Genomic DNA, 23,491 nt, shown 5'->3' on the forward strand with positions numbered 1-23,491 from the left:
AAATTCTTATTAAATCGCAATGAATGTACAACTAAACTGAGATTTAATTACATTTTTAATTAAAGGAACAACTACTGATTGTAAGTTATTGAACAATGTTTTATAACCAACCAAAACAAATCACCATTATTAAAAGAGACCTTCAAACTATTTGTTAGGAACATAATGAAACCCTTAAAAATAAAACAGGTCAAGTCACATGGAGATGTATTATAGAAGAAAGAATAAAATGTGTGAAAAAATGCTTGTAAGGTTCTTATTATACATATTGTATTAATATTTATTGTCATCTGAAAACCACACAGAAGACAAAAGATTATGATTATACATCAACTTTTCAATAAGAGTACAGTATATTTAAATTGTTTTTGTCCTGGTTCTATTAGCTAAAGAATGATTCCTCAGCTCAACCAGGTTTTTTCTACATAGCCTTTACACTAGGAGAGATCTAAAGTCTTATGTCTCAGCAGCCCTCAAGCAACTCTTGGAACAATAAGCTTTACCAATCAGTTTAACTTAAAAAAAAAACAAAAACACTTTGGCAAAAGCAAATGGTATTGCTTGTTGTCATAAGTAAGATAGTACTGGCAAAAAGATAGCCATAATACTGGCAAGTGCTATCCAAGGTGCACCACACGGCTCAGCCAGCTCACTTCACATCTGATCTGCAACTTCTTTATTGTTACAGTATTGATCCTCTCACAAGCTAGTTGTATGACATGGGTAAATTTCCTAATGGAGGGTGAAGCACATCATTCTGTGTTCCAATGATCAAATTTAGACATGGAAACCCTATTTGCATGGGCAAATCTGTACACTCAAGTGCTATTGCACAAAAATTGGTCATGTATGTTTCCCAAATCTATTTGAAGCCTCTTTGAAAATTTGTCCCTTAAATTTGTTTGTTTTAGTTGGTCTCGATTTAAAATGTATATAGGAAACTAACAAAGCTAACCATTTTTCACTAAAAAAAAGTTAATTGTGACCAGTTGCTTAACACAATATGAACAGAAAGAACACAAGCCAGAAAAGAAAAAGAACATGTTAAAGAAAAGAAAAAGAACATGTTAGTATTCTTTAACATGTTTAAGAACATGTTAAAGAATACTAAGATAAGTTAGAGGTAGTCAAACCAGCAAAGCCTAATGAAATTCACCCTATGGTACTTAAGGAACTAGTTGAAACAATCTCAGAACCAATAGTGATTATCTTTGAGAACTCATGGAGCAGATGGGTGAGACCCCAGAGGACTGGAGAAGGGAAAACACAGTACCTATCGTTAAAAAGAGGACCCAGAGAATTATAGACCAGTGAGCTGAACTTTGATACCTGGAAAAATACTGGAACAAATTATTAAACAATCAATTCATAAGAACCTAATGGAAAATAGGGTGATAAGTAACAGCCAACATGGATTTGTCATTCCAAACCAGACTAATTTCCTTTTTCGATAGTTACTGGCCTACTGGATGGGGGGAAGCTATGTGATATATCTTGATTTTAGTAAGGATTTTGACATAGTCCCACATGACATTCTTCTAAGCAAACTAGGGAAACATGGTTTAGACTAAGCCAGTTATGCACCTACCTTATAGTAATTCTAAGATCATACTCAAAGAATGATTATCAATGGTTTACTGTCAAAGTGGGGGGACGTATCTAGTGGGATCCTGCAGGAGTCTGTCCTGGATCTGATACTATTTGACATTCTCATTAATGACGTGGATAGTGGAGTGGAGAGTATGCTTATAAAATTTGCTGGATACACCAAACTGGGTGGAGTTGTAAGCACTTTTCAAGACAAGATTAGAATTCAAAATGACCTTGACAAATTGGAGAATTGATCTGAAATCAACAGGATGAAATTAAATAAAGACGAATGCAAAGTACTACACTTAAGAAGAAAAAATCAAATGCACATCTACAAAATGGGGAATAATTGGCTAGACGGTAATACCTCTGAAAAGGATCTTGGAGCTCCAGTAGAGCACAAATTAAATATGAGCCAACAATGTGATGCAACTGCAAAAAATACTAATGTTCGGGGGGGGGGGGGGGGTATTAACAGGAGTGTCATATGTAACAGACAGGTGGTGATTGTCCCACTCTACTCGGCATTGGTGAGGCTTTAGCTGGAGTATTGTGTCCAGTTCTATGTGCCGCACTTTAGGAAAGATGTGGACAAAATGGATAGAGTCCAGAGGAGAGCAACAAAAATGATAAAATATGAGGAAAGGTTAAAAAAAACTGGGCATTTTTAGTCTGAACGACGTGAAAAGATTGCAAGGTCAAACACTCAAATGTTAGGAAATGCCAGAATGTATGGTGCCCATGCAAGCTTAATTCATCTGTCTCCTGTGTATGGATGATTATACAGCCTTCCCTACATGATCACAAATGTTTTTCCCCACAGGACCCCTGCCTCATTCAGTGCATAGGATGGTTATTGCTCTAAGGTTGAATTAGGGTTGTGTGGTGAATGAGGCTGGTGCCTGTGGATCCCTGCCTCAGTAGTTGCAGAAGTTGGAAAATATGTAGTGAATGAGGGAGGGGATTGCAGGAAGAGAAAGGATGGTCTTGTGATTAAAGCTGTTCAGAGCGAGAAAAGTGTTTTATAATTTTGGTTGGTCCAGTGTGTCATCTTCGTTTACAGTTCTATAATTCAGAACACAAACTACAAAAATATTCTGTATCTCTAGGTTGAGAAATAGAGGTGGATTATTGAACAGTAAATTGAGATGTTCTGATATAAACCTCAGGAGTGTAGAAAGGCTGAAGTACTTGTGATAGCATGAATACCTAAGCATGGATGTATACATAGATAATGAATTTACTGTTTTGTCCAATTAGTAGGAAAGATTTTAGTTAATGCAAAGAGGACCCCGTTCTTTGTATAGTGTAGCTATAGGCTGTTTGGATTACAAGTGCAAGTGGCACTCGTGTAGTAAGATAACTGCTGGCACAGCTTCTGGTGGCATGCAGTAAATACAGCTTCTCTCTAGCTTTAAAAAAAGAATATTTGTAGGCATATTGGCCTATGCCTGATCAGTGTTAAATAGGGCCAGCCGTGGGATGTTAGAAGTTACAGCTCCCTGCCAAATTTTAGGACTCAAAATTGTGATTTCAAGCAGTAACTTCTGAATTATTAGAATGTTCAGCTAGCCAACAGTAAATGATCACCATTGTTTCTGATTCTTACCCTTCCCTCTATGGCCAACCCATATCCTTTGCAGGTGGCAACCCATATCCAGATTTTAGTAATTTCCTGGGATGTATGTGGAATGTACCAATAGTGCTGCTTAAGCAACTTGTCAGGTATTCAGTGTCCACCATGTGAAGCATGTGATTCCATTTTGTGTCACCCTTTGATCTTCCCATCAGCATGATTAACTGATCAGGAAATGAGAAGCCACTTGCAGCTTCCTGGCACATCAGTAGTTATAGTTCTTGGGGAGGGGGAACAGTAAACTGGTCATTATAGAGCACTGTGATAAAACAGGTACAACACATATAAGCGTTACAAGGTCAGCTGTAACCAGCGTTAATCCACCATAGAAAGGCTTGCAGGATTTGCCTTTCATTTTTATGTTGTATAAACAGTAAGGTAATTTTGTTGCCCTGTACATTTAGTGTTTCTTGTATCTGATAAGTGGTAATGGTCCCATCAGGAAGGAACAACTTGTATGAGCAATTCCCACAAAGCAGTGATGTTAAACTAGCCTCCTCGATATGCTCATAACAAACCTGACATTTTATAATCCAGATAAGTAACCTGAAGGATGACTGATACAAGGCTGACTGTTCATTTTCCTCTCAAGTGGGGGAAAAAAATGATTGTGTCCTGAAATTTTCCCTGAAGTTCAAAATAAATGGATATGCTCTTAGTTGCATTGATAGTAAAAATGAAAACCAGTTACTCAGGGTTAGTGGACTGTGATCTGTGAATTTTCACACATGCAGGGATACAGAACAAGAATGAATCTTATTTAAGACACTTTAGACATTCTTCAGTGTAGCAGCCGTGTTAGTCTGTATTCGCAAAAAGAAAAGGAGTACTTGTGGCACCTTAGAGAGTACTCCTTTTCTTTTTTAGAAATTCTGCAGTTAAAATCCAATCTTGTTCAGTAAAGGGGTTTACTTTTGTTGGGTTTGTGTAATGCCACATTCCATTTAAAACTGTAACAATTGCTATGACTTGTTTCTGTCCTCCTCGCCGCTTCCGCCCCCCCCTACACACAAAAAAAAAAGACTAAGAAGAATTTCTCCCTAAGCCTTTGATAACTGTTCTTTCTTTTCATTCCAGATAACTTCAAACAAGAAGCACTCCGAGAGCCTGAAGAATGATGGTGACAGTCTTATCCAAATTCTAGAGAGACTGGCCCAAACTGCCAGGTGAGTTCCCTCAGGCTTTCAGGAATTTCCAGGGCTGAGAGCACTCCCCTCCCCTTTTGTCTGAGATGGTCTTCTCTTGTAATCACCTCATGTGCACTACAAGCTTCTCCTGTTACCAGCCCTCCCCTCCCATACACTCCTGTCCTCAAAACTCCCTTTATTCAAAGTTTTCTTGCTTTTTTTGTTGCTGCTGTTGCGGTGTACTTTGATCCCAGATGTGGCTAGGCCATAGGTATGTCAGACACTTTCTTTTTTTTTTTAAACAGCTCACCTCTTCATAACCAGATACTGGTTTATTGTTCCCCCATACAGTGTACTGGCAGCACAACATGGCTTTGTGCCCTTTCTCAAAGTAATGGTGGTGGTAAAAGCAAAATCCTTTCAAATGCACAGCTGAGGAGGACAAGAAATATTCTTCTAAGAATGCCGAATGTCTTTCAACTAAGACTTAAAACTGAGGTCCTGACCACTTCTGAAAAGTATCTTGGCATTCTTTGTAAGAATAGAGGTGTTAATCCCAGTGGCCTGGTCAAATCCCAACACTCTACCTACCTAATTCCCCTTGCACTCTCAAATGGACACATTTTTGTTCTCTTTCCCTTAAAATGTTGTTCTTTGTTGCTGTGAACTGCTAGGCTGCATTTCACTGCTGGGTGAAATGGTTCCCATGTAAAGTTTATAGATGATTTTTTGCAATGCTTTGGGAATCTTCCTGGTATCCTTTGTGCACATAAATACAAGCTTTGTATGAGTCAATGTTGTAGGCTCTGTTCAGGTGTGGAGTTATGAAAATTGGCCTCTCAACTCTATTGTAGAGTAAGTTGTATTATTTTTTGGAAGGGGGGAGATGTTTGAGGAAATGTAACAACCACTGGTACCGTGATGGAGGGGTTTGTGAAGCTGTGGGATAGAAGTGGTGTGGAGAAGGAGACAGAGCTTTCCATAAATCAAGTTTTCAGAAATCTGCTTTCCCTCTTCTGTATTCAAGTGCTGAGTTGCATTTCCTGTTATCAACTACATTACCAGAGTAAAATAAAATGGCAGATCCCCCTAAAAGAGACACTAGCACCATCAGCTAAAGACAGTGACAAGTTCTTAAAATTCCTTTTCAGTCTCTGCTGTAGCATTATTTAGTTAGTTAACTAAGGAATTATAATTCACTCCTTTAACCCTTTCTAATCTTTGTCTTGGCTTCCTCTAATTGTTTACAGTTTTAAGCTTTCTTTACACAAGAAACCAGACACAACTGTTTATTTAGGGCCCTCCTCTGTGCGCCTTGCTCCAGCAAAATGCCCATTGGGCTAAATCCTAAGGAGCATAGAAGCTCCTACCCAGCCTGACCAATCCCAAGGATGGTCAAATTGGCACTGTAGTTGTGGAGCAACTCCTCAGCTGCCCCATGGTCTAGCCCTGCAGCAGCCACAACAGGTCAATGGGAGCTCATGGAAATGAAGTCCTCTCCCTGTCCTCTGTGGAATTTGCTTCTCTGGGACCCTTGTGGCTAATGCTGTCTTGTCTAGACTCTAAGTTGCTACAACTGAGGTGGAGCAACAGGAAGGGCCTGAGAATCTGTGGGCTCTAAACCCCTTCAAAAATGGTGTTTTTGAGTCTAGGGGGTTCTGCAGTCTCTTATGTATAGGTTCCCTCTTTCCCAAAATGTTTGCCAGTGCCTAATAAACTTGGCACCAGCTTCTCAACCATTCATTGAAACCTCCAAGCTCCTTCTGCCCAGCTGGGCTGTGCATCAAACTGGAAGCATTTCAGAGAAAGCTACCACTAATGCCCTGGACCTATGCCTTTTTTCTAATAGTCTAAATTTAGCTGCCAGACCTCTCCTATATATATGTACGAGATTTAGCTGATATAAGAATGCTTCTGCCTTTCAATTTCATGAAGTCCAGTTGTAGTCCTTTACGAAATCTCCCACTATAGTGGAGGGAATGAGAGAGGTCCCAACAGAATAACATGTATGTCATGTTTAAATAACATGTATGTCATGTTTAAATAATCCACATAGAATTCATTTCATCTCTTCATTTTGCACTTCAAGATTTGTGGTTTTTTGCTATTCACTTTTCCAATACAGAGGATGAATTAATTTAAAGAAAGATGTTCAGGTAATAAGGCTTCTGGTTTATACTGCTGCTCAGTAAGAAACTCCTTCTAAAAGGAAAGTATGGATCAACAACTCAAGCAGCGTGGTCAAATACATGTTCTTAGTCATTCAATTGATGCATGTCACAAGCTGAAGCCAAGGAACCAATGAATCCATATTGACCCACTTTCACAAGGCAGGAAAAACTAAAGGTCAACTGCAAAACTAAGCTTGAAACTATAGTAAATAACAAAATTGTCAGACACATAGATGAACATAATTTGTTGGGGAAGAGTCAACATGGGTTTTGTAAAGGGAAATCATGCCTCACCAATCTACTAATTGAGGGGGTCAACAAGCATGTGGACAAGGGGGATCCAGTGGATATAGTGTACTTAGATTTTCAGAAAGCCTTTGACAAGGTCCCTCACCAAAGGCTCTTAAGCAAAGTAAGCTGTCCTGGGATAAGAGGGAAGATTCTCTCATGGATCAGTAACTGGTTAAAAGATAGGAAACAAAGGATAGGAATAAATTATCAGTTTTCAGAATGGAGAGAGGTAAATAGTGGTGTCCATCAGGGGTCTGTACTGGGCCCAGTCCTATTCAATATATTCATAAATGATCTGGAAAAGAGGTAAACAGTGCGGTGGCAAAATTTACAGACAATACAAAATTGCTCAAGATAGTTAAGTCCCAGGCAGACTGTGAAGAGCTACAAAATGATCTCTCAAAACTGGGTGACTGGGCAATGAAATGGCAGATGAAATTCAATGTTGATAAATGCAAAGTAATGCACACTGGAAAACATAATTTCAGCTATACATATAAAATGATGGGGTCTAAATTGGCTGTTACCACTCAAGAAAGATCTTGGGAGTCAGTGTGGATAGTTCTCTGAAAACATCCACTCAATGCTGCAACAGCAGTCAAAAAAGCAAACAGAATGTTGGGAATCATTAAGAAAGAGATAGCTAATAAGACGGAAAATATCATATTGCCTCTATATAAATCCATGGTATGCCCACATCTTGAATACTGTGTGCAGATGTGGTCGCCCCTATCTCCAAAAAGATATATTGGACTTGGAAAAGGTTCAGAAAAGGGCAACAAAAATTATTAGGGGTATGGAATGGCTGCCATATGAGGAGAGATTAATAAGACTGGGACTTTTCAGGTTGGAAAAGAGACAACTAAGGGAGGGTATAATAGAGGTCTATAAAATCATGACTGGCGTGGAGAAAGTAAATAAGGAAATGTTATTTACTCCTTCTCATAACACAAGAACAAGGGGGCAACAAAGGAAATGAATAGGCAGCAGGTATAAAACAAACAAAAGGCAGTATTTCTTCACACAACACAACAGAACTCTTTGCCTGGGGGTGTTGTGAAGGCCAAGACTATAACAGGGTTCAAAAAAGAGCTAGATACGTTCATGGAGGCTAGGTCCATCAATGGCTATTAGCCAGGATGGACAGGGATGGTGTCCCTAGCCTGTTTGCCAGAAGCTGGGAATGGGCGACAGAGGATGGATCTCTTGATGATGACCTGTTCTGTTCATTCCCTCTGAAGCACCTGGCACTGGCCACTGTCAGAAGCCAGGATACTGGGCTGGATGGACCTTTGGTCTGACCCAGTATGGCCGTTCTTAGGTCAAGATAGCCCATAGTTGCAGTAATTGTTTCACTAGACCAGCAGTGGTTTGTGTGGGGTGAACACCCAATCACAGGTTGGAAAACTATTAGCAGACAAGAGAGGTAGCAAACCACTGCACTCACTGATGGAGGCAGTGAACTGGGTCTGAAAAGTGCAGTGCTATGTACAGCTAGGACAATTCTACCTTTCCTGTAGCAGGTTAAAAAAAAGATACGTCAGCAGAGTTGCCTTCATCTGCTGACAAACTCACTCTCCCCCCCCCGCCCCCCAAGGAATGTGCATTGAAAAGAAGCCAAAGATTTGAGACATTTTTCCACCAAACTATTGAAGAAAATGTAATAATTACGTCTTTCCTTTTTCAGAGCGAGACTTAGCAGGGCCCCAAGCAAGCAGTTCTGTAAACATGAACTCAAGGGATCACATTGATACGCATGCCTTGCTCCATGTTGAAATATCCACAGTATCCTAACAGAAAATTGGTTTACACAGAGTTATCCAAAGTGGATTCCCTCATCAGGCACTTTCCAGCACAAGTGAAAGTCTCATGTGTAGGACAACCACAGAAGTTAGATGAGGTGTTTTGCCTTGAAGATTACTGTCTTTGTTTTCTTCTTTCCCAGCTCCCAGGCCGATATTGCTGTTGCTGCCTTGGCTTTTGAAATTCTTAGAACAGTTGGACGCTAAAAGATGAAGGCTACCAGATCAATCATCACTCCACAGGCCTGACTGTGCACAAAACACTGGCATTGTGAATTCCTCAGTCTTGTTGTAGGATGTTTTTGAATGAGTGTTGTCCTAATTTGATAAGAAAACTATTGTGTGTATGTATTCACTGGCTTATCTATTTAAAAGGAAAAAGCGGGGAAAACTTGCTATTAAAAGAATAAGCATTTGTCCATTATCTTGCTTACATTAGCACAACCTATGGTTTGAGGGGATTTTTTTAAGTGTCCTACAGCCATGTTTTGAAGAATATAAATTAGAAAAATTTTATTTCTTAATTATTTCACAAATATGTTTAGGGGAGAAACATTTCTCATTCCACCTGAATTGTGGTACATTTGCCAAGTTTTTGATCAGAAATAGAATGCCTTAGCTGATGATCCTCATTTGAAACATCACCTATAACAAACTGTAGAATACTTTTGCACATGTAAAGATTTCTGAAGTGCTTTGCAAATGTTAATGACTCAATCTGAAAACACTGCAGGGAGTTGGTATCATCCCCTTTTACAGATGGAAAATGAGCACAGGGAGTGAGTGATTTCCAAATGTCCCACAGAAAGTCTGGGATGGAGCCAGGAACAGAACCCAAATCTTCTGGCACTAGTCATGTAGTTTAAAGGCAATTTGCAAAACCAAATACAGTGTTCCAGTTAAAAGGGTACAATAAATGACTTTGCACTTCTATATTGCAGTGATTTTTGGTTAACCATTGCCTTACACACAAGTCAACTTGTGGCACTTTTCTTAAACTATTTTGATATACTTCAGTATGTTCCAGATTCTGTTTGGTCTATAAGGAAAATACTGTTAATTAAAAAATTTCAAACTGGGGAAGACCAAGCTACCTCCCTCACTCTCCTACTTAATTTTTCCACAAAGTTGTGCTCCTTTTGACACATTTGCCACAGTTATGATTATAACATTACAAAATTAGCATTAATTTCACAGGAGGGTTAAATGCCTACTCTGACATTTGCCTGCAAAAGTAAAGCAGTAGAACAGCTACTGAATTTAGATAAGGCATTGCAGCTTGTTAGCAATTGTTTACATTAGCAGCTCCCATACAGATATTGTTTCTTGGGCTTTGAAATTCTCTGAGTTAGACATGGAAAGATCAGTGCAAGTATCACACCCTACACATTATAATCACTTCTTTTTAATTAACAATAGCTTGTTTACAATGGCAGGAACGGTTAAGAATGTTGCGTAAGTCACTAGATTTGTTTTTAGTCTAGTTCCTATTTAAGTGACTGGGAGTCCTTCAAAATGTACATGGTGACTACTGACTGGATAACTAGCCAGAGTGCTTCATTGGTCTATGCCATTCCCAGTGCCTCCCTCAGTGACTTACAGTGTATCCTTAAACTAGTGAAAGTACATTTGAAGCCCAGCCTTGTGTTCTGACAGGTATGCATCCATGCCCTAGCAGGCTGCCATGACATGTATAGGTTGCATTAAGCGGCTAGCACTTGCAAAACTGACTTGTTAGTACCTATTATGTTTCACTGGGCAGCTCCTGTATTTATGCTGATTTCTCTTGTGTTTGTCACTTTAGTGTAACTGATTTGCTAGAATGAACCCTAGAGTTTTTTTAACCTATGCTATTTTAGATGGGTATTAAAAGATTCTATAGAAAAGGTTATTTTCAAACCATCTGATCTGACCTTACACTAATGTGCACTGGGCTCAAGTTTGCTGCCTCTGCAGGCTCAAGTGAATGGCTTTTTTCTTCATCTCAATCATATTGAGTTGTTTTACTGCTGAAGCCTGGACTAGATGCTTCCAAACGCAGGGTTTGACTCCTAATTTCCATGGTTTTGGAGCAGGTCCTGATGCAACATTAAATGCAGCTTGCTAGTTGACCCCCATCTTTTTAAATATATACATCTCCTTTAGCATACCACAGAGAGGGGCTTGCTACCCTCACAGGAGCCGTAGCTACCAGGAATCAGAGAAATTGTGACACTGAAGCATATCCTGACCCCCTACATGGGGTAATAGGTAGTAACATTCTTCAGTAAGTTGCCTGTTTTATCTCTGCTTAAAAGTAAGTTGCCAACAGCAACCCTTCATATTTAATTGCAGTCAACTGGAGGAAATCTGTTCAAAACATTACCTCTCATGGATTTCTGGAAACAGTCCTGAGTGGCTGCAATACCAGCATTCCCTCAGCAGGTCTGCCTACTACTGTGTCCCTTTCCTGACAGTGGATAAATTATACCTCTCAACCTACCAGTAGGTGACAGCTGCCCTCTTGACAAGGACTTGAAGGCATCCACTGTGAAAGGCACAAGCTTTCACAGCTTGTGTTAAAGCGCTAGACTCATACAGAATGCAGTCACAAACATCCCCTTTGTGTAACATACATCCTCTGCAGATTACCCCTGAAAAATGTTGACAGACTAGTTAGTTTTAAGAAAGGAATGAGAGGACTTTTTTTTTTTAAAACTACATCCCTCCGTTTAGGTCAATGGCAGACTATGGGGTGAAACCCTGCAAACACCTTAGCTTAGACTTGTCCCTCAGCTATGGGCTTGCTAGCCCCCTTGTCATTTTGCAGCACGTTATACTCTACAGTAAGAGTGTGTGTGTTTCCATCCACAGCTCTGGGAGAAGTGTGCTCCAGTAGCTTGTAAACAAACTACCTATCCAATCAAAAGCAAGCTTACTGCCTGTACAGGTAGTAGCCTAAGCTCTAGCTTTAATTTAAATGAGTAGAGCATGCAGCAGTTTACAGTTAACTAACTTGTAGGGGAGGATGTATACTCTTGGAAAGTTTCAGAGTAACAGCTGTGTTAGTCTGTATTCGCAAAAAGAAAAGGAGTACTTGGGGCACCTTAGGGACTAACCAATTTATTTGAGCATGAGCTTACATCCGATGAGCTTTTGTGAGCTACAGCTCACTTCATTGGATGTAAGCTCAAATAAATTGGTTAGTCCCTAAGGTGCCACAAGTACTGCTTTTCTTTTACCCTTGGTAAGAGTGACTCACAGGTTTATGAATACAGGTGCTTGGGTAAGATCTGATCCAACTTTCTGTACCTTGAGCAAGATGGGAGGTGTTTTTAGTGTAGACTTATTTTGCTGACTCCACAATGGGAAGGGAAAAATGCCACAAGTACACACTTCAGGCAGTTGGGGGGGGGTGTTTCTCATGTGTGTGCTGTAGATGGGAGTAGTGCCTGAGTGTGAGAATTGACAGGATAGCAAAGGACATAGCCTGTTGCAATAGTGCAAAGCATCTGATAGTAAAATACCTTTGAAATATTTTCCTGTCAGCTTTGTTTGACAAATATTTACATAGAAAAGTTAACTGAAATCTGTAACAAAAACTTTAGTGGAGCAAGTAGCTCTATCCTCAGAGGAAGCAGATATCTAAATTCAGATCAAGGCAGAGGCATAATTAGGCCACAGCTCTCTTCCCTTGAATGAAAGATTTGTGTTCTACAGTTCATGATTTTTTTTTCATGCAGAATTAAGAATATCCTTATTAGATGATACTTGCTTCTTGGTGTAGGTGGTCTATATTCTCTGAAATATGGCAAGCCAGGTTTTAGGCACAGGCCAAATGCTTGTGGGGCTGGTCCTTAAGTTTATGCTTGACACAGGCTCAGTTCATTTAGCAACATTGTACCTTTGAATCTATAATTCTTCATGTGCTTGGTATTACCATTTGCTAGAGCAAAGTAATTAAAAAACCCACTAAAGCCAGAGGTGATTGGATACTTGTTTCAGGGTTGATGATGGTGTTGTGTATATACACAAGTATCAAGATTGTTAAGCAGTGGTAAGTTAACTCAGGGGAGTACTGCAAATAGTTTGCTTAGTCACACTCGACTAATTCTGCTAAAAAGAAGAAATCTCCATGATTTGGCCTGCAGCACTAGTTCTTCTAAACTGAAGAGACTACTGAAGTTGCTTTGTTTTTGGACTGCAGTTCAGTCCTGTTTGATTTGTGCCATGCCACCCCTTCCTATGCAAAATATGCAAATTGCTGTAGGAAGTTAGTTTGGGGGGGAATCACCCTGCAGATTAAGCTATATGTTTCCCATTTCAAATAATCTGAGACAGCTGAGTGAATTAAAAGTTTACTTTAATCCTTTAACCACTTTTGCTCATGAAGCATCTGTGTCACAGCAGGCTACAATAACTTTGGGATAAAAGGCAACTGGTAAACTGTCCAACACAAGGTTCCGAACCAACAGTTCTTACTGGCCCCTACCCAGACACATCCCAGATAAAGTTTTTGATCAAAAACATGAAATAGATCCACCTGCTTATTTTAAGCATATTAAAAAGGAAACTAATTGGACCATTTCTATTTCTCTATTTTTATACAAAAAGGCTACACAATGTTACACTTTATTCAGAATACAATTAGTGATTATGAATTAGTGTTCTACACCATTACTCGATCCTTAAAAGTTAGAAACTGCTGTAGCATATTCACTATAACTTAAACACTACAAGAGACTTTAAAAAAAATCCTAACAGTTACAGCAAAAAGAAAAGTCTACTTTCAAAGCAAGCAAGGTCAGTACCATTACAGAGGTTTTAAAAAAAAAATATTTTTTTTTTTAACAAGCAAGGCTAAGGTTTAATAAATTCCATCTTGTGATTCTCTTGTGCATTCTTCATTTCTGAGTCACTCCCAAAATCCATTTGTATTACTCCTCGACCAAAAAGGACCAGAACAAAAAGTTTACTTCAATTGTTCCCATAGGAAACTCAGCTTGGTTAGTGTGTCAGGCACTTTCTGAGATACTAGCCCACCCCTCGAGCCCTCTCAGCAACGCTACAGGCCAATCACAATGCAAGTTCATTCAGACGATACAGCTGTGTAGGAAGAAAAACAAGGACCTGTCAGTGCTGTAGAGTTATTTGCCCACATGTTAAGATTGCATAAAGCTGGAGCACAACACACTGAAGTTAATCACTTCCACACTTCACAGCAGGAGTCAGTTCAAGTGCACAGAAAGTACAAGCTTCAACATACTCAAAATTCAGTATTTGGATAGGAGTTGGACCCATTTAAGCCATTCCCTCCCTGCCAACCAAGTCCTCAGTTCACAAGGTTGTTTTATTCAAGTTTGAGCTTCTTACCTAAGGACGATTTACAGGTCAGTATCGAACCAGGCCAACTGATTACTGTCACCTGGAGGCAGCCCATCCATAAGATCCTGGGCATGTCCCAGATCTGGCAGCCCATCAACTGGGTAGTCAGCACCAGGGTGGTGGCCACCCATTTCATGCTCCATCATAGGGTCCATACCCAAGGCATCCTGACCATATCCGCCAGAGTGGAAAGAACGGTAGCTAGGATCTAAGAGTTAAGGGTGGCAGGGGAGGGGAAAAAAGCAGAATGTTAACAGATGTTAGATGCATCAAAAGCTGCAAATATCAGGGACAGAGAAGATTGTTGTAGCCATCTAGTTTCTTCTAGTTCAGCCCAGCTGAACACACAAATTTATTGCCTGGTCTAATACCCATCCAATTGAATGAGACAGCCTTTCAGTGTGGCTCTGCAGACAAAGCATACTGCAGTCAAAAGCATGAGCAAATTCCAGCCAAGCCAGTAGTCTGCATAAACAGTACTGAAACCCAACACAGCAATACTGCAAGAGAACAAGCCTGTTAACTGCAGATTTGCTTCTTAGGTTGCTAGTCAAAATGGCTTACAATCCTTAAGACATGATAGCGTTCTTCAAAGCTGTAGACTACCAGGGTACAAAACACCACGCTTTGTTTTAAAGGAAAACTGTAATTTAATTCATATTTAGAGTAAATGGGAATGTTCAGAAACACCCAGTGTTGTTACTCTTCATAGAGAGGATACTCATTGAGACTCCCCAGCACAAGGACCACCAGTTTTCTGTTTAAGAGAGAATACAACTAACTGAACAGGATGTAGAATGTTGCAAAGCTAGTTATTACTTGCTATTCAAGATGGCAGTTTCCCATCTGACTGCCAATTTGTAGTATTGAAGTGAAGCGATTGATTTGCTTTTCTCAACTGGCATCTCCTGTATTACTTGCAGTTCTCCTTTAAAGGCACTGAATTTAGCCAGGCTTAAGTTTATTAGGAAATGAGGGAAATGGAACAGACATACCATCTGGACGGTATCCAAGAGGCTCTCCCTGGGCACCAATATCAAGTCCAAGATCTGCAGTCTAAAGAAGATGTGGAGTGTGAAAAGCAAGAAAGGAGGGAGAGTTAAAATTTCAGTGACAAGCTTTCATCCATGAGTTGTACCACATGTAGGCAGTTATTTAATTTTAGACCCAATATTTAGGTTTAGAGTTTTACCAACCTGATATCTCCCTGTAAGCTGGATTTCAGACAGACACTCCTGTTTGCCACAAATCCGACAGCATAGTTTTGCTTAGAACCAGAAAAAGTTACAGGCCCTATAATTTGAGGGCCATATAAGGGCTTGTCTATGCTATGGAGTTAGTGGCATAACAGTGATGCCACAGCACTCTGCACAGCGTAGATTCACACTACAGCAACAGAAAGGATTCTTCCATTATGTAGCAACTCCATCTCCCTGAGCAACAGTGGCTAGGTCAACACAAGAAAGCCAAGGTTGATGGAGACAATGTCTACACTGAGGGGTTAGGCTGGCATAACTGCAGTGGTCAGGGGTGTGTGTGTGGGGGGGGGGGAACACTACACCCCTTAGCAACATAGCTAACTCAGCTTAAGTACAGACCATGCTGAAGATGGGGTTTTTTGGGGGCCGTTAAAGTCTAACACACTACACACACACACACCCCCAAACACCACACCATACACTGTTTGACCACCTATGAATATACCCACTATAGAAAAATGCAATGACCTGCAGATTTTATAGTATTTGGTTAGAAATAGAGAGTCCTGCAAACAGAAGAAGGTTATTATTCATTAAAGTAGTAATAATTCAGTGGTTTAAGCCAGAGGTTCTCAAACTGGTCTGTGAGCTCCATTCAGGTGGTCCATGGATAGTTCCCTCTAAGATGTATGCCTGGATGGCCACACAAGAGAATGGAGGGCAACCAGAATGGAGGGAATGCCTGGACCCTGGAGAAAATGCATATGTAAGGGGAGGGAGGTGATAAGGAGGAGGAGATATGGGATGCAGCTGCTGGGGAGAGACCCATCCCTCCTCCCAGCCCAACTCAGGGGCTGCTGTGGTCAGGGAGGAGGGCACATCCATCACATTAGAAAATTAAGACTACCGATATTAAAATATGAGTTGTGTGCTTTTATTGGTATAACAAAAAAAGGTTTTTTAAATATAGCGTTTTTATCCAAAGCGCTTAACAGTTAACAGTACAAACATTTGGCAAGATTAAGGGGTCCGAGACCCCCAGCAATTTTTAAAGTGGTCCATGAAAAAAAGTTTGAGAACCACTGCTCTAATCCATAATAAGATCTTGAGTGGCCACTCAAGTTTATCCTATACCAGCGTCACAGAGGAGCTTTGTCTGATTTTGTCCCTTCTCCTTACAGAGGGATCAACAGGGAGCAGTAAGGAGCAGCTACAGTATAAAGCATCTCCTTTACTGCAGGTTCAGTGTTGTTTCTCCTTTGCTCCAGCCTTGGGCATTGTATTGCTCTGAAAAAAATGCCTTGTGGGCAGTACCATCTCGAGAACCTTCAGAGCTTCTCCAGGACCACTCATGCTCCCCTGTCCTTAAACAGTCAAGACTGCTTCAGACTGTGCGCTGTATACCTTGGGACCAGGTATCAAAAATCATTGTGTTATACCTAGAAACTACTCATTTGAAACCCCAGATATTTAAGTAGATCAGGAAATGTCTAGGAAGATGCGATCAGGTTTTATCTTTTTTTAATTTTTTTATGGCTTGTGGACTCCTCTGTGCTAACCCCAGATGCTTTTGTTTTGCTTATAACCTTTAAGCTGGACCTCAAGAAACTGATGCTTAACCATTGTAAAAAGAAAAGGAGTACTTGTGGCACCTTAGAGACTAACCAATTTGAGCATAAGCTTTTGTGAGCTACAGCTCACTTCATCGGATGTAGTTGGTCTTTTTAAAAATCTAGCAATAGATTAAGTTCCCAGATGTATTTTCTTCCTTTTGTTTTAAAAAAAAACTGGATGTGTGTCTTAAGAGGTTTTTGCACGTTGTTTAATTAGCTGGTGGCAACAGCCGATTTCCTTGTCAGCTCTTCCAGGGTGGGGGAGGACTTGAGGGTACCCCACAGGAAGGAATTCCCAAAGGCACCTTCCTGGGTTCAATGGGTTTTTGCACTTGGTGGTGGCAGCATCTACCAATCCAAGGTCAGAAAAAAAAACCACACCAAAACTTTCAAGTTTACAGCTTAATACAAGGCTGGAGTGGCAAGCATTAATTTTTAGTGTCCTTGCGGGCCCCCACCTTCTGCACTCGAAGTGCCAGACTGGGGGGAAAAAAAAAAAGCAGGCACCACCATGAAGAACCCCAAAATAAGGAACTTTAACATGCCACTCACTTATTGTTCTGAAGCACTACACCAGCCAAAAGCCTTTAAAATAGAGAATGCGTGTGGGTGAAACTGTTATACTTGTAACACTATTTAGATGATGCATGTTACTTTGTGACTGAGTGCTCATCTCAGTCCTTTGTAAGTGAATAATCCAGAAGAGAGTTTTAAGAGGAGAACTACAGCTACATTTTTACATTAATTACCAGATCTAAACTGTGCAATTTCATCTTGTTAGGGGCAGTGCATTTTAAAAACAGTCAATAAATATGCCCAGCCTGGCCAAATTGTTGCAGCTTATACAGCTGGCAGAAGCAGTTTTGCCAAGAAGTTACTTGACCTAAACCACAATACAGAATAGACTAAGAAAGGAATTACGTAACTGGTAAAGATTTTTTTTTTTTTTTACACACACATGTACAGAGGCCTTTAGAATCTGGTCTGACAATATCCCTTCAAGGTATACCTAGGGAAGCAAAGACTGAGTCAGTTGCTTCATTAGTGTTTCTCAAAAGAAACAGTTACAACAACAAATACCATGATAACTAGGTCAAGTTTGTGTTTATTGGGATGGGAGCAGGGGGAGGAAGAGGAGAGAGATCAGGCCAAGTCACTCTGGATATCTGATGGGGGGAGGGAGGAGCTGGGGGAGGAAGAAAGGAAAGGAGAGAACCAATTCCAGCTTGAGGAGGAAAAACAGGGTCACCACAGTATACACACTTAAGCCTTTTTTTTCCCTTTTAAAAAAGAACAAAAAAACACAACCTGCTCTTGGATGTGCTGTGCTCAGACAGGGGAAATGCAGCCTGGTTCTGAACAGTCTAGAAGGCTCTCCAGTAGCAAAAGGGAGAAAAATCTGATGGCATCAGAAAGGTCACATGGGAGTGAAGGCTTTTATAGGAATAGGAACAAAAAACGATGCTATAACTCACCTCATTCCAAGCCATTGGTTCAGTTCTGAATAGAGAGCTCGTCAACTCAACTGAAAGCCGTTTCTTGTAATCTTGTGGTTTATCCTCAGACATTCTGAACAACACTGCAGCTGCATATGTTGCTATTGAAAGCAAGCAATAGATTTTGGTACAGCCCTTGCCATTTCAATGATTAAGCTTATTTTTCTTATTTCTTATTTTTCTTCACTTACCAACACCTTCATTTCTAGAGTGAAGCAGTTCCGTTAGAGGAGCAGTAGCTCCCTCGGCTTCAATGGCTTCAGCTGCCTCCTTATCTTGAGCCAGTTCACAGAGTACTCCTGCAGCTACTCTCTGGATATTCTCGATGGGAGAATACAGCAACTATAACCACACAAGTATGTGAGTGTAAGTGTTTGGACTTTGATAAACATGCCATTTTGAGGACAGCTACAGAATAGTGGCTAGAGGTAACTACTTTAGTGCTACTAAACAAAGGGGTCTAACCAATTTGGTAAGCCATCCTCCTTTCCCCAGCAATAAGTAGCTAGCTTAATATCAATATTGAGCTAAATCTTGACAAGGATGAGGTGCAAGCTGCCTTTAGTAGACTGCAAGAGGGCAAGTTCCAGAGCCAAAAGTTCACTTCAAGGAGGTGAGCCAGGTAACAGAACAAAATGAGTATTCTGGCAGAACACAGCCACCATCCCACTGTAATAGAAGCCTTCAGGATGTATCTGGTTCCCTGTTAGTCAGGAGTGCTGGGATCATTTCCTTAGTCACACAGGCAACTGATCTGGGCTCATCAGTATAATGCTGAATTGATGGGCCAGATACAACATTAAAAGTTCGTGTCCTAAGGCTTTTTTCATGCCAGGAAGACAACTCTCAAAAGTTATCACTTACCTGCACAAATAGTGGAATGGTATTTAGACCCCTGATTACAATTCGATTGTGAACATCTCGTGCAAGGATATGAAGGGCTCCAGTACAGCCTTCAACTATCTCCTCCATACGCACACCCTCCTATATAGGGAAATATGCATAAAGGCTAGTATTGTACTTTTAAGAGGTGGAAGATTTTAAACTGTTAGGATTTGAGTTTGTTGTAGCGTTGTCGTCTAAGGGGGCCATCTGGGCCTCAACGAGTTTGAGTATGCTTTCGTTTAGTTTGTTGCACTGGCAGGTGCTATGACAACTCCTCTCTCCAGGCTGAGAGTTAATGTGTGCACTTAATGCAGTCTGTGGTCTATCTATTGGTTACAGCAGGCTTACTGGTGTGAACTTACCAGGCTACTTGACTTGTGCATTAATTCTCCTATCTTGGGAGACAGGGATAGAGGGCCAGGGGAAGAGGAGAGGCATATACAGATCTTCTAGTGGCAGAGAATCTTCAAGTTACAGAAGTGTTTAGTGCGCACTCAAGTTCATATACCGGTCAGTGATGTTATTCAACATTTCAGATTAATTTTGGTGCATGTGTGTGCATAGTTCTGGTAAGACAAGATTGTTGAGTAGCAGGTGATGTCCCTACCTCTGGTTAGTTGGAAAAAGAAATTCTACTCTTCCCCCGATTAGGAAACAAGTGCACAGTCTACACCTAATAACCTTACACTAAGAATCTCTTGCTCAGTAAATGAATTAAACAGGCTCTCCCAGACTCCCCAGGGATCCTCAGCTTTAGGGGAGACTGTCTGGACAAGGTGTGCAAGAGCGTATACATGACTTATCCAGATCTGTCCAAAATGCTAGTTGGACTGCAGAAAGTAGGTGCTTGTTAGACTAATTAATAGTGAATTAATCTTAACATTTACAGCAAGTCATTTTAAGGTTGTAGAAAACCTCATTTTCTGCTATGCTTAGACATAAGTAGCATGCCTTGACTTCCAAGAGGAAAACATCCTGCAACAGTGTCTTGTTTCGCCACTACCTCTTAGTAACGTACCACAAACTGCTGTTGGGTTCCACCCATAGATGTGCGACGCTGGGTATCCTGATGTGCTCTAACCAGCAACTGAACTAGCCTTGGAATGGCACCTTGTTCACGCAGGGGGGCATGATTGGCTGGACAGAGAGCAAGATTGCGGATCAGGCCAACAGTAGCCTGCAATTGGGAAGAAAAAGAAATTAAGAATTTACAGCAGTGAGTCTTAATTCTGATGTTGTAGCGAGCAAATCCTTGCAAGAGCTATTTTCAAACTGTTTAATGCCTTGTCTACATTGCCACTTACAACACTGAAACTTACTTTGTTTAGTGGGGTGTTAAAAAGCACCCCTGAGTGATGCAAGTTTCAACGCAGTAAAGTGGCAGTGTAGACAGTGCTCCAGCACTGGGAGTCGCATTCCCAGTCCTGGCATCTCTTCCCTTCACGGAGGTGGTTTTATTACAGCGCTGGGAGAGCTCTTTAATGTCAGTGTTTAGACATACCCTACGGTTAGTCTTCTCACCCATCCTAGACATGGTTACCTGGATGTTCTCCTGTAGCTGAGCTTGAAGACAAGGTTCAAAGCAATCTCAAAACTCAAGTGTTGAATACACCACATTCTACTAATACATTGTTCACTTCACTAAACATGTTGCTACATATGCAACAAGTGCCATCTTAAGTTTATAAGTTTACCTTGATCAGGGGCCAGTGAGATGGTGGGTGTAAGAGTTTAACCACCACTGGAAGTCCATAGTGAAGACGTACTGCATTTTGTGCCATCTCAGCTTCCTGATGTCTACTAGTGAGGTGACGAAGTGCACAGATAGCAGGTTCTGTGATGTCTTCCCGGTCACCGGCCCGAAGAACAGTGCGCACAAGAGCCTCAATACCCCCAACTTGGCATACCATCATCTTGTTCTTATAGTTGTTGCAGGTAAGGTTAGAAAGGATGCCAGCTGCACAGGTTACAACATTGATATCATCTGACCCTAGAAGCTGAACAAGTGTTCCTAGAAGGCCTTCCATGCCCTCCTGTAGAGAGGGAAAGAAAGTGTTGTAAACTACCACCAACCAGCGTTGGTTTTGTTCTTGATCCCTAGCAGAACCACTTACCTGCTTAGTTGCAGCATCTGAAAGATTTCTGAGAGTCCAAAGACAATTCTGAACAAGACGTTGGCTTGGATCTGTAAGGTGGAGTCCCAAAGCCTGCATCCCACCTAGAACAAGATGCAAGTTAACTCTTCAGTGTTAAGCCTACAGCCTTTCAGAGGCAGTAGTTCTGTATTATGTATTCTGTAGTAGTTGCAAAGGGCTGAGTAGCTTCATAAGATGGAGAGCACCTTCAAATCCACCTGAATTTAAGAGGTAATGGAAGGCATTCTGTACTTTGCAAGTACCTCCAGCGTCGTCATAATGAAGATTTCTATACTGCAACAGTGAAGAGTTTGCCACACAAAAAAGTCTTAAGTCTCATTAAACAGTGTCCATACACTTAACTATGAGTCTTCAGCCACTTTAATTCTGGCAGACGAATTAACTCTCAGCATATAGTATGTTATTATGGACTACTCAGTCATTTATTGTAGAATACTTGTCTTGCGACTGTCGGGAAATCAAAGCTATCCCGGGGTTTACTCATATTCAGCTATGTTGGTGGCCCTACAAGAGCTACAGCTCTAATCTAAGCTACTAATTTCTAAGGAGAGAGGCATTTTACACTTAGTTTGTGTAAATCTTTCCAGAACATCAATTCAGATCCTTGTGGGATGGCATGTATTGGTACTAGAGTACAATATTCACATGCAGCCATTAGCATGGATACAGCTAATCTGGACACTTACCAGCTTCAACAATAGCAGGTTTGTTACTAGAGCAGACTGAGAGCACCTTCAGCACTCTACTTGTGGTCCATAGTAGTTTCTCATATGTATAGGTCCTCATTATGTTTACTAGAGCCTGGGGTCCACCACTGGCCAGAATAATCAACTGCAAAGGAAGTTTTATTTAGAGCTTAAGATGAAAGTTATGAAACCCAGTCTTTCCACGGTCATTCATTCAGTCTTCACATGCATGGGCAATAACCTGGATGGATAATAGCCATTCAATGGCCTCTAAGTGTTTGTTTCTTATACTCTAGGAGACAATGTTTGGCACCCTTGCTGAAGCAAATCTTTTCACCTCTAGATGTGGTTGGTCCCTACATGTGAAGGTTCTTGATAAGTATCTGCCATGACGACACTAGTGTCATATCTGTCCGACAGCCCAGAGACTGACCGTTAATAGTGCATCTGCTCACGAAAAAGTTGGATGCATTCATTTACCTTGCTTTCTTGATTGCCATAAGCTAAAATCTGAAGGCAATCTGTTGTGATGGCCAAGAATTTAACATTTGTCTTGTTGAGCAAGGCAACCATTTTCTGCAGCCCACCAGCTAGACGGACAGCCATTTTGGCACCTTCCTGATGCAACAGGAGGTTGTGCAGAGTAGTTATAGCATAGAACAGCACGGAGTCCACTGGGGAACTAAAAAAACAAAACAAAGGAAGTGAGCACCTACACCTATCAGTATTAAATACAGGTAAGTGTTGCAATGGTAGTCCACATACCCAAGCATTTTAACCAGAGCAGGAATGCCTCCTGATTTGAAGATGGCCAACAATCCTTCACGGTGATGTGAGAGGTTGTGTAGTGTACCTGCAGTGCAACGAGCTGTTTCCACATCATTTGTATTTTGCATGGTACGCACAATAGCGGATACCATTTGAGGAGAGCGCATGATAGCATGGCGGGAGGCTTCCTTTTTGGACAACTGATGAACCATAACTGCAGCCTTGTTCACCACCACCTATATAAAGTATGAAGCAAGCTTTTAGTTTTAGCTAGTCATTTTAATGACACCCTGCAAATTGGTTACATTAACCTAGAGCCTACACATGTACCTGGTCCTCATCATTCAACAATTTGGTCAGTTCTGGGATGGCACGAGTTGCAAGTTCTGCATCATCTTGATAATTTATCAAGTTAACAACAGCATGTTTTAACATCTGGGATGGCTCAGCCAGGCGCTGCACGTTAGTTGGATGAGCAGCATCGAACTGTGTGGAAGGTATCTGCATGCCTTCATCCAGTGTTTCAGGGAACATAGCTGCACGCACTCTCTGTGCTCTAGTCATTGCATATTGTCCATCAATGTCTGAAACAGAGGTAAATAGACTTTGCTTAAGACTGGACAGAATAGAAAAGAAAGAGTAGGAAGTCTAACAAGACAAGGGACACCAATTAGTATTTAAATTTGTAGAATTAAGGAATCTTGACT

At 40.9% G+C, this 23,491-nt stretch overlaps 2 protein-coding genes across 6 annotated transcripts in view; one reads left to right on the forward strand and one right to left on the reverse strand.

Annotated features, from left to right (window-relative positions):
- ULK4 (unc-51 like kinase 4) overlaps positions 1 to 9,550 on the forward strand; it is a 386,015-nt gene extending 376,465 nt beyond the window's left edge. For all 4 annotated transcript variants that reach the window (XM_048838838.2, XM_075125675.1, XM_048838839.2 and 1 more), the window contains 2 exons: positions 4,304 to 4,392; positions 8,761 to 9,550. In XM_048838838.2, coding sequence (XP_048694795.2) covers positions 4,304 to 4,392; positions 8,761 to 8,824 — 153 coding nt within the window. In that variant the 3' untranslated portion in view covers positions 8,825 to 9,550. The remainder of the gene's footprint in view (positions 1 to 4,303; positions 4,393 to 8,760) is intronic.
- A 3,392-nt stretch (positions 9,551 to 12,942) lies between these two features.
- The window catches only part of CTNNB1 (catenin beta 1), a 32,338-nt gene continuing 21,789 nt past the window's right edge, over positions 12,943 to 23,491 (reverse strand). For both annotated transcript variants that reach the window (XM_075125677.1, XM_048838848.2), the window contains 13 exons: positions 23,115 to 23,368; positions 22,782 to 23,020; positions 22,497 to 22,698; positions 22,017 to 22,161; positions 21,289 to 21,392; positions 20,869 to 21,207; positions 20,193 to 20,351; positions 19,154 to 19,273; positions 18,481 to 18,631; positions 18,269 to 18,390; positions 14,977 to 15,037; positions 13,970 to 14,189; positions 12,943 to 13,702 (listed from right to left, as the gene is read on the reverse strand). In XM_075125677.1, the coding sequence (XP_074981778.1) occupies positions 13,981 to 14,189; positions 14,977 to 15,037; positions 18,269 to 18,390; positions 18,481 to 18,631; positions 19,154 to 19,273; positions 20,193 to 20,351; positions 20,869 to 21,207; positions 21,289 to 21,392; positions 22,017 to 22,161; positions 22,497 to 22,698; positions 22,782 to 23,020; positions 23,115 to 23,368 (2,105 nt within the window). In that variant the 3' untranslated portion in view covers positions 12,943 to 13,702; positions 13,970 to 13,980. The remainder of the gene's footprint in view (positions 13,703 to 13,969; positions 14,190 to 14,976; positions 15,038 to 18,268; positions 18,391 to 18,480; positions 18,632 to 19,153; positions 19,274 to 20,192; positions 20,352 to 20,868; positions 21,208 to 21,288; positions 21,393 to 22,016; positions 22,162 to 22,496; positions 22,699 to 22,781; positions 23,021 to 23,114; positions 23,369 to 23,491) is intronic.

The sequence above is a fragment of the Caretta caretta genome, chromosome 2 (assembly GCF_965140235.1).
Source record: "Caretta caretta isolate rCarCar2 chromosome 2, rCarCar1.hap1, whole genome shotgun sequence".
Classification (NCBI taxonomy): domain Eukaryota; kingdom Metazoa; phylum Chordata; order Testudines; family Cheloniidae; genus Caretta; species Caretta caretta.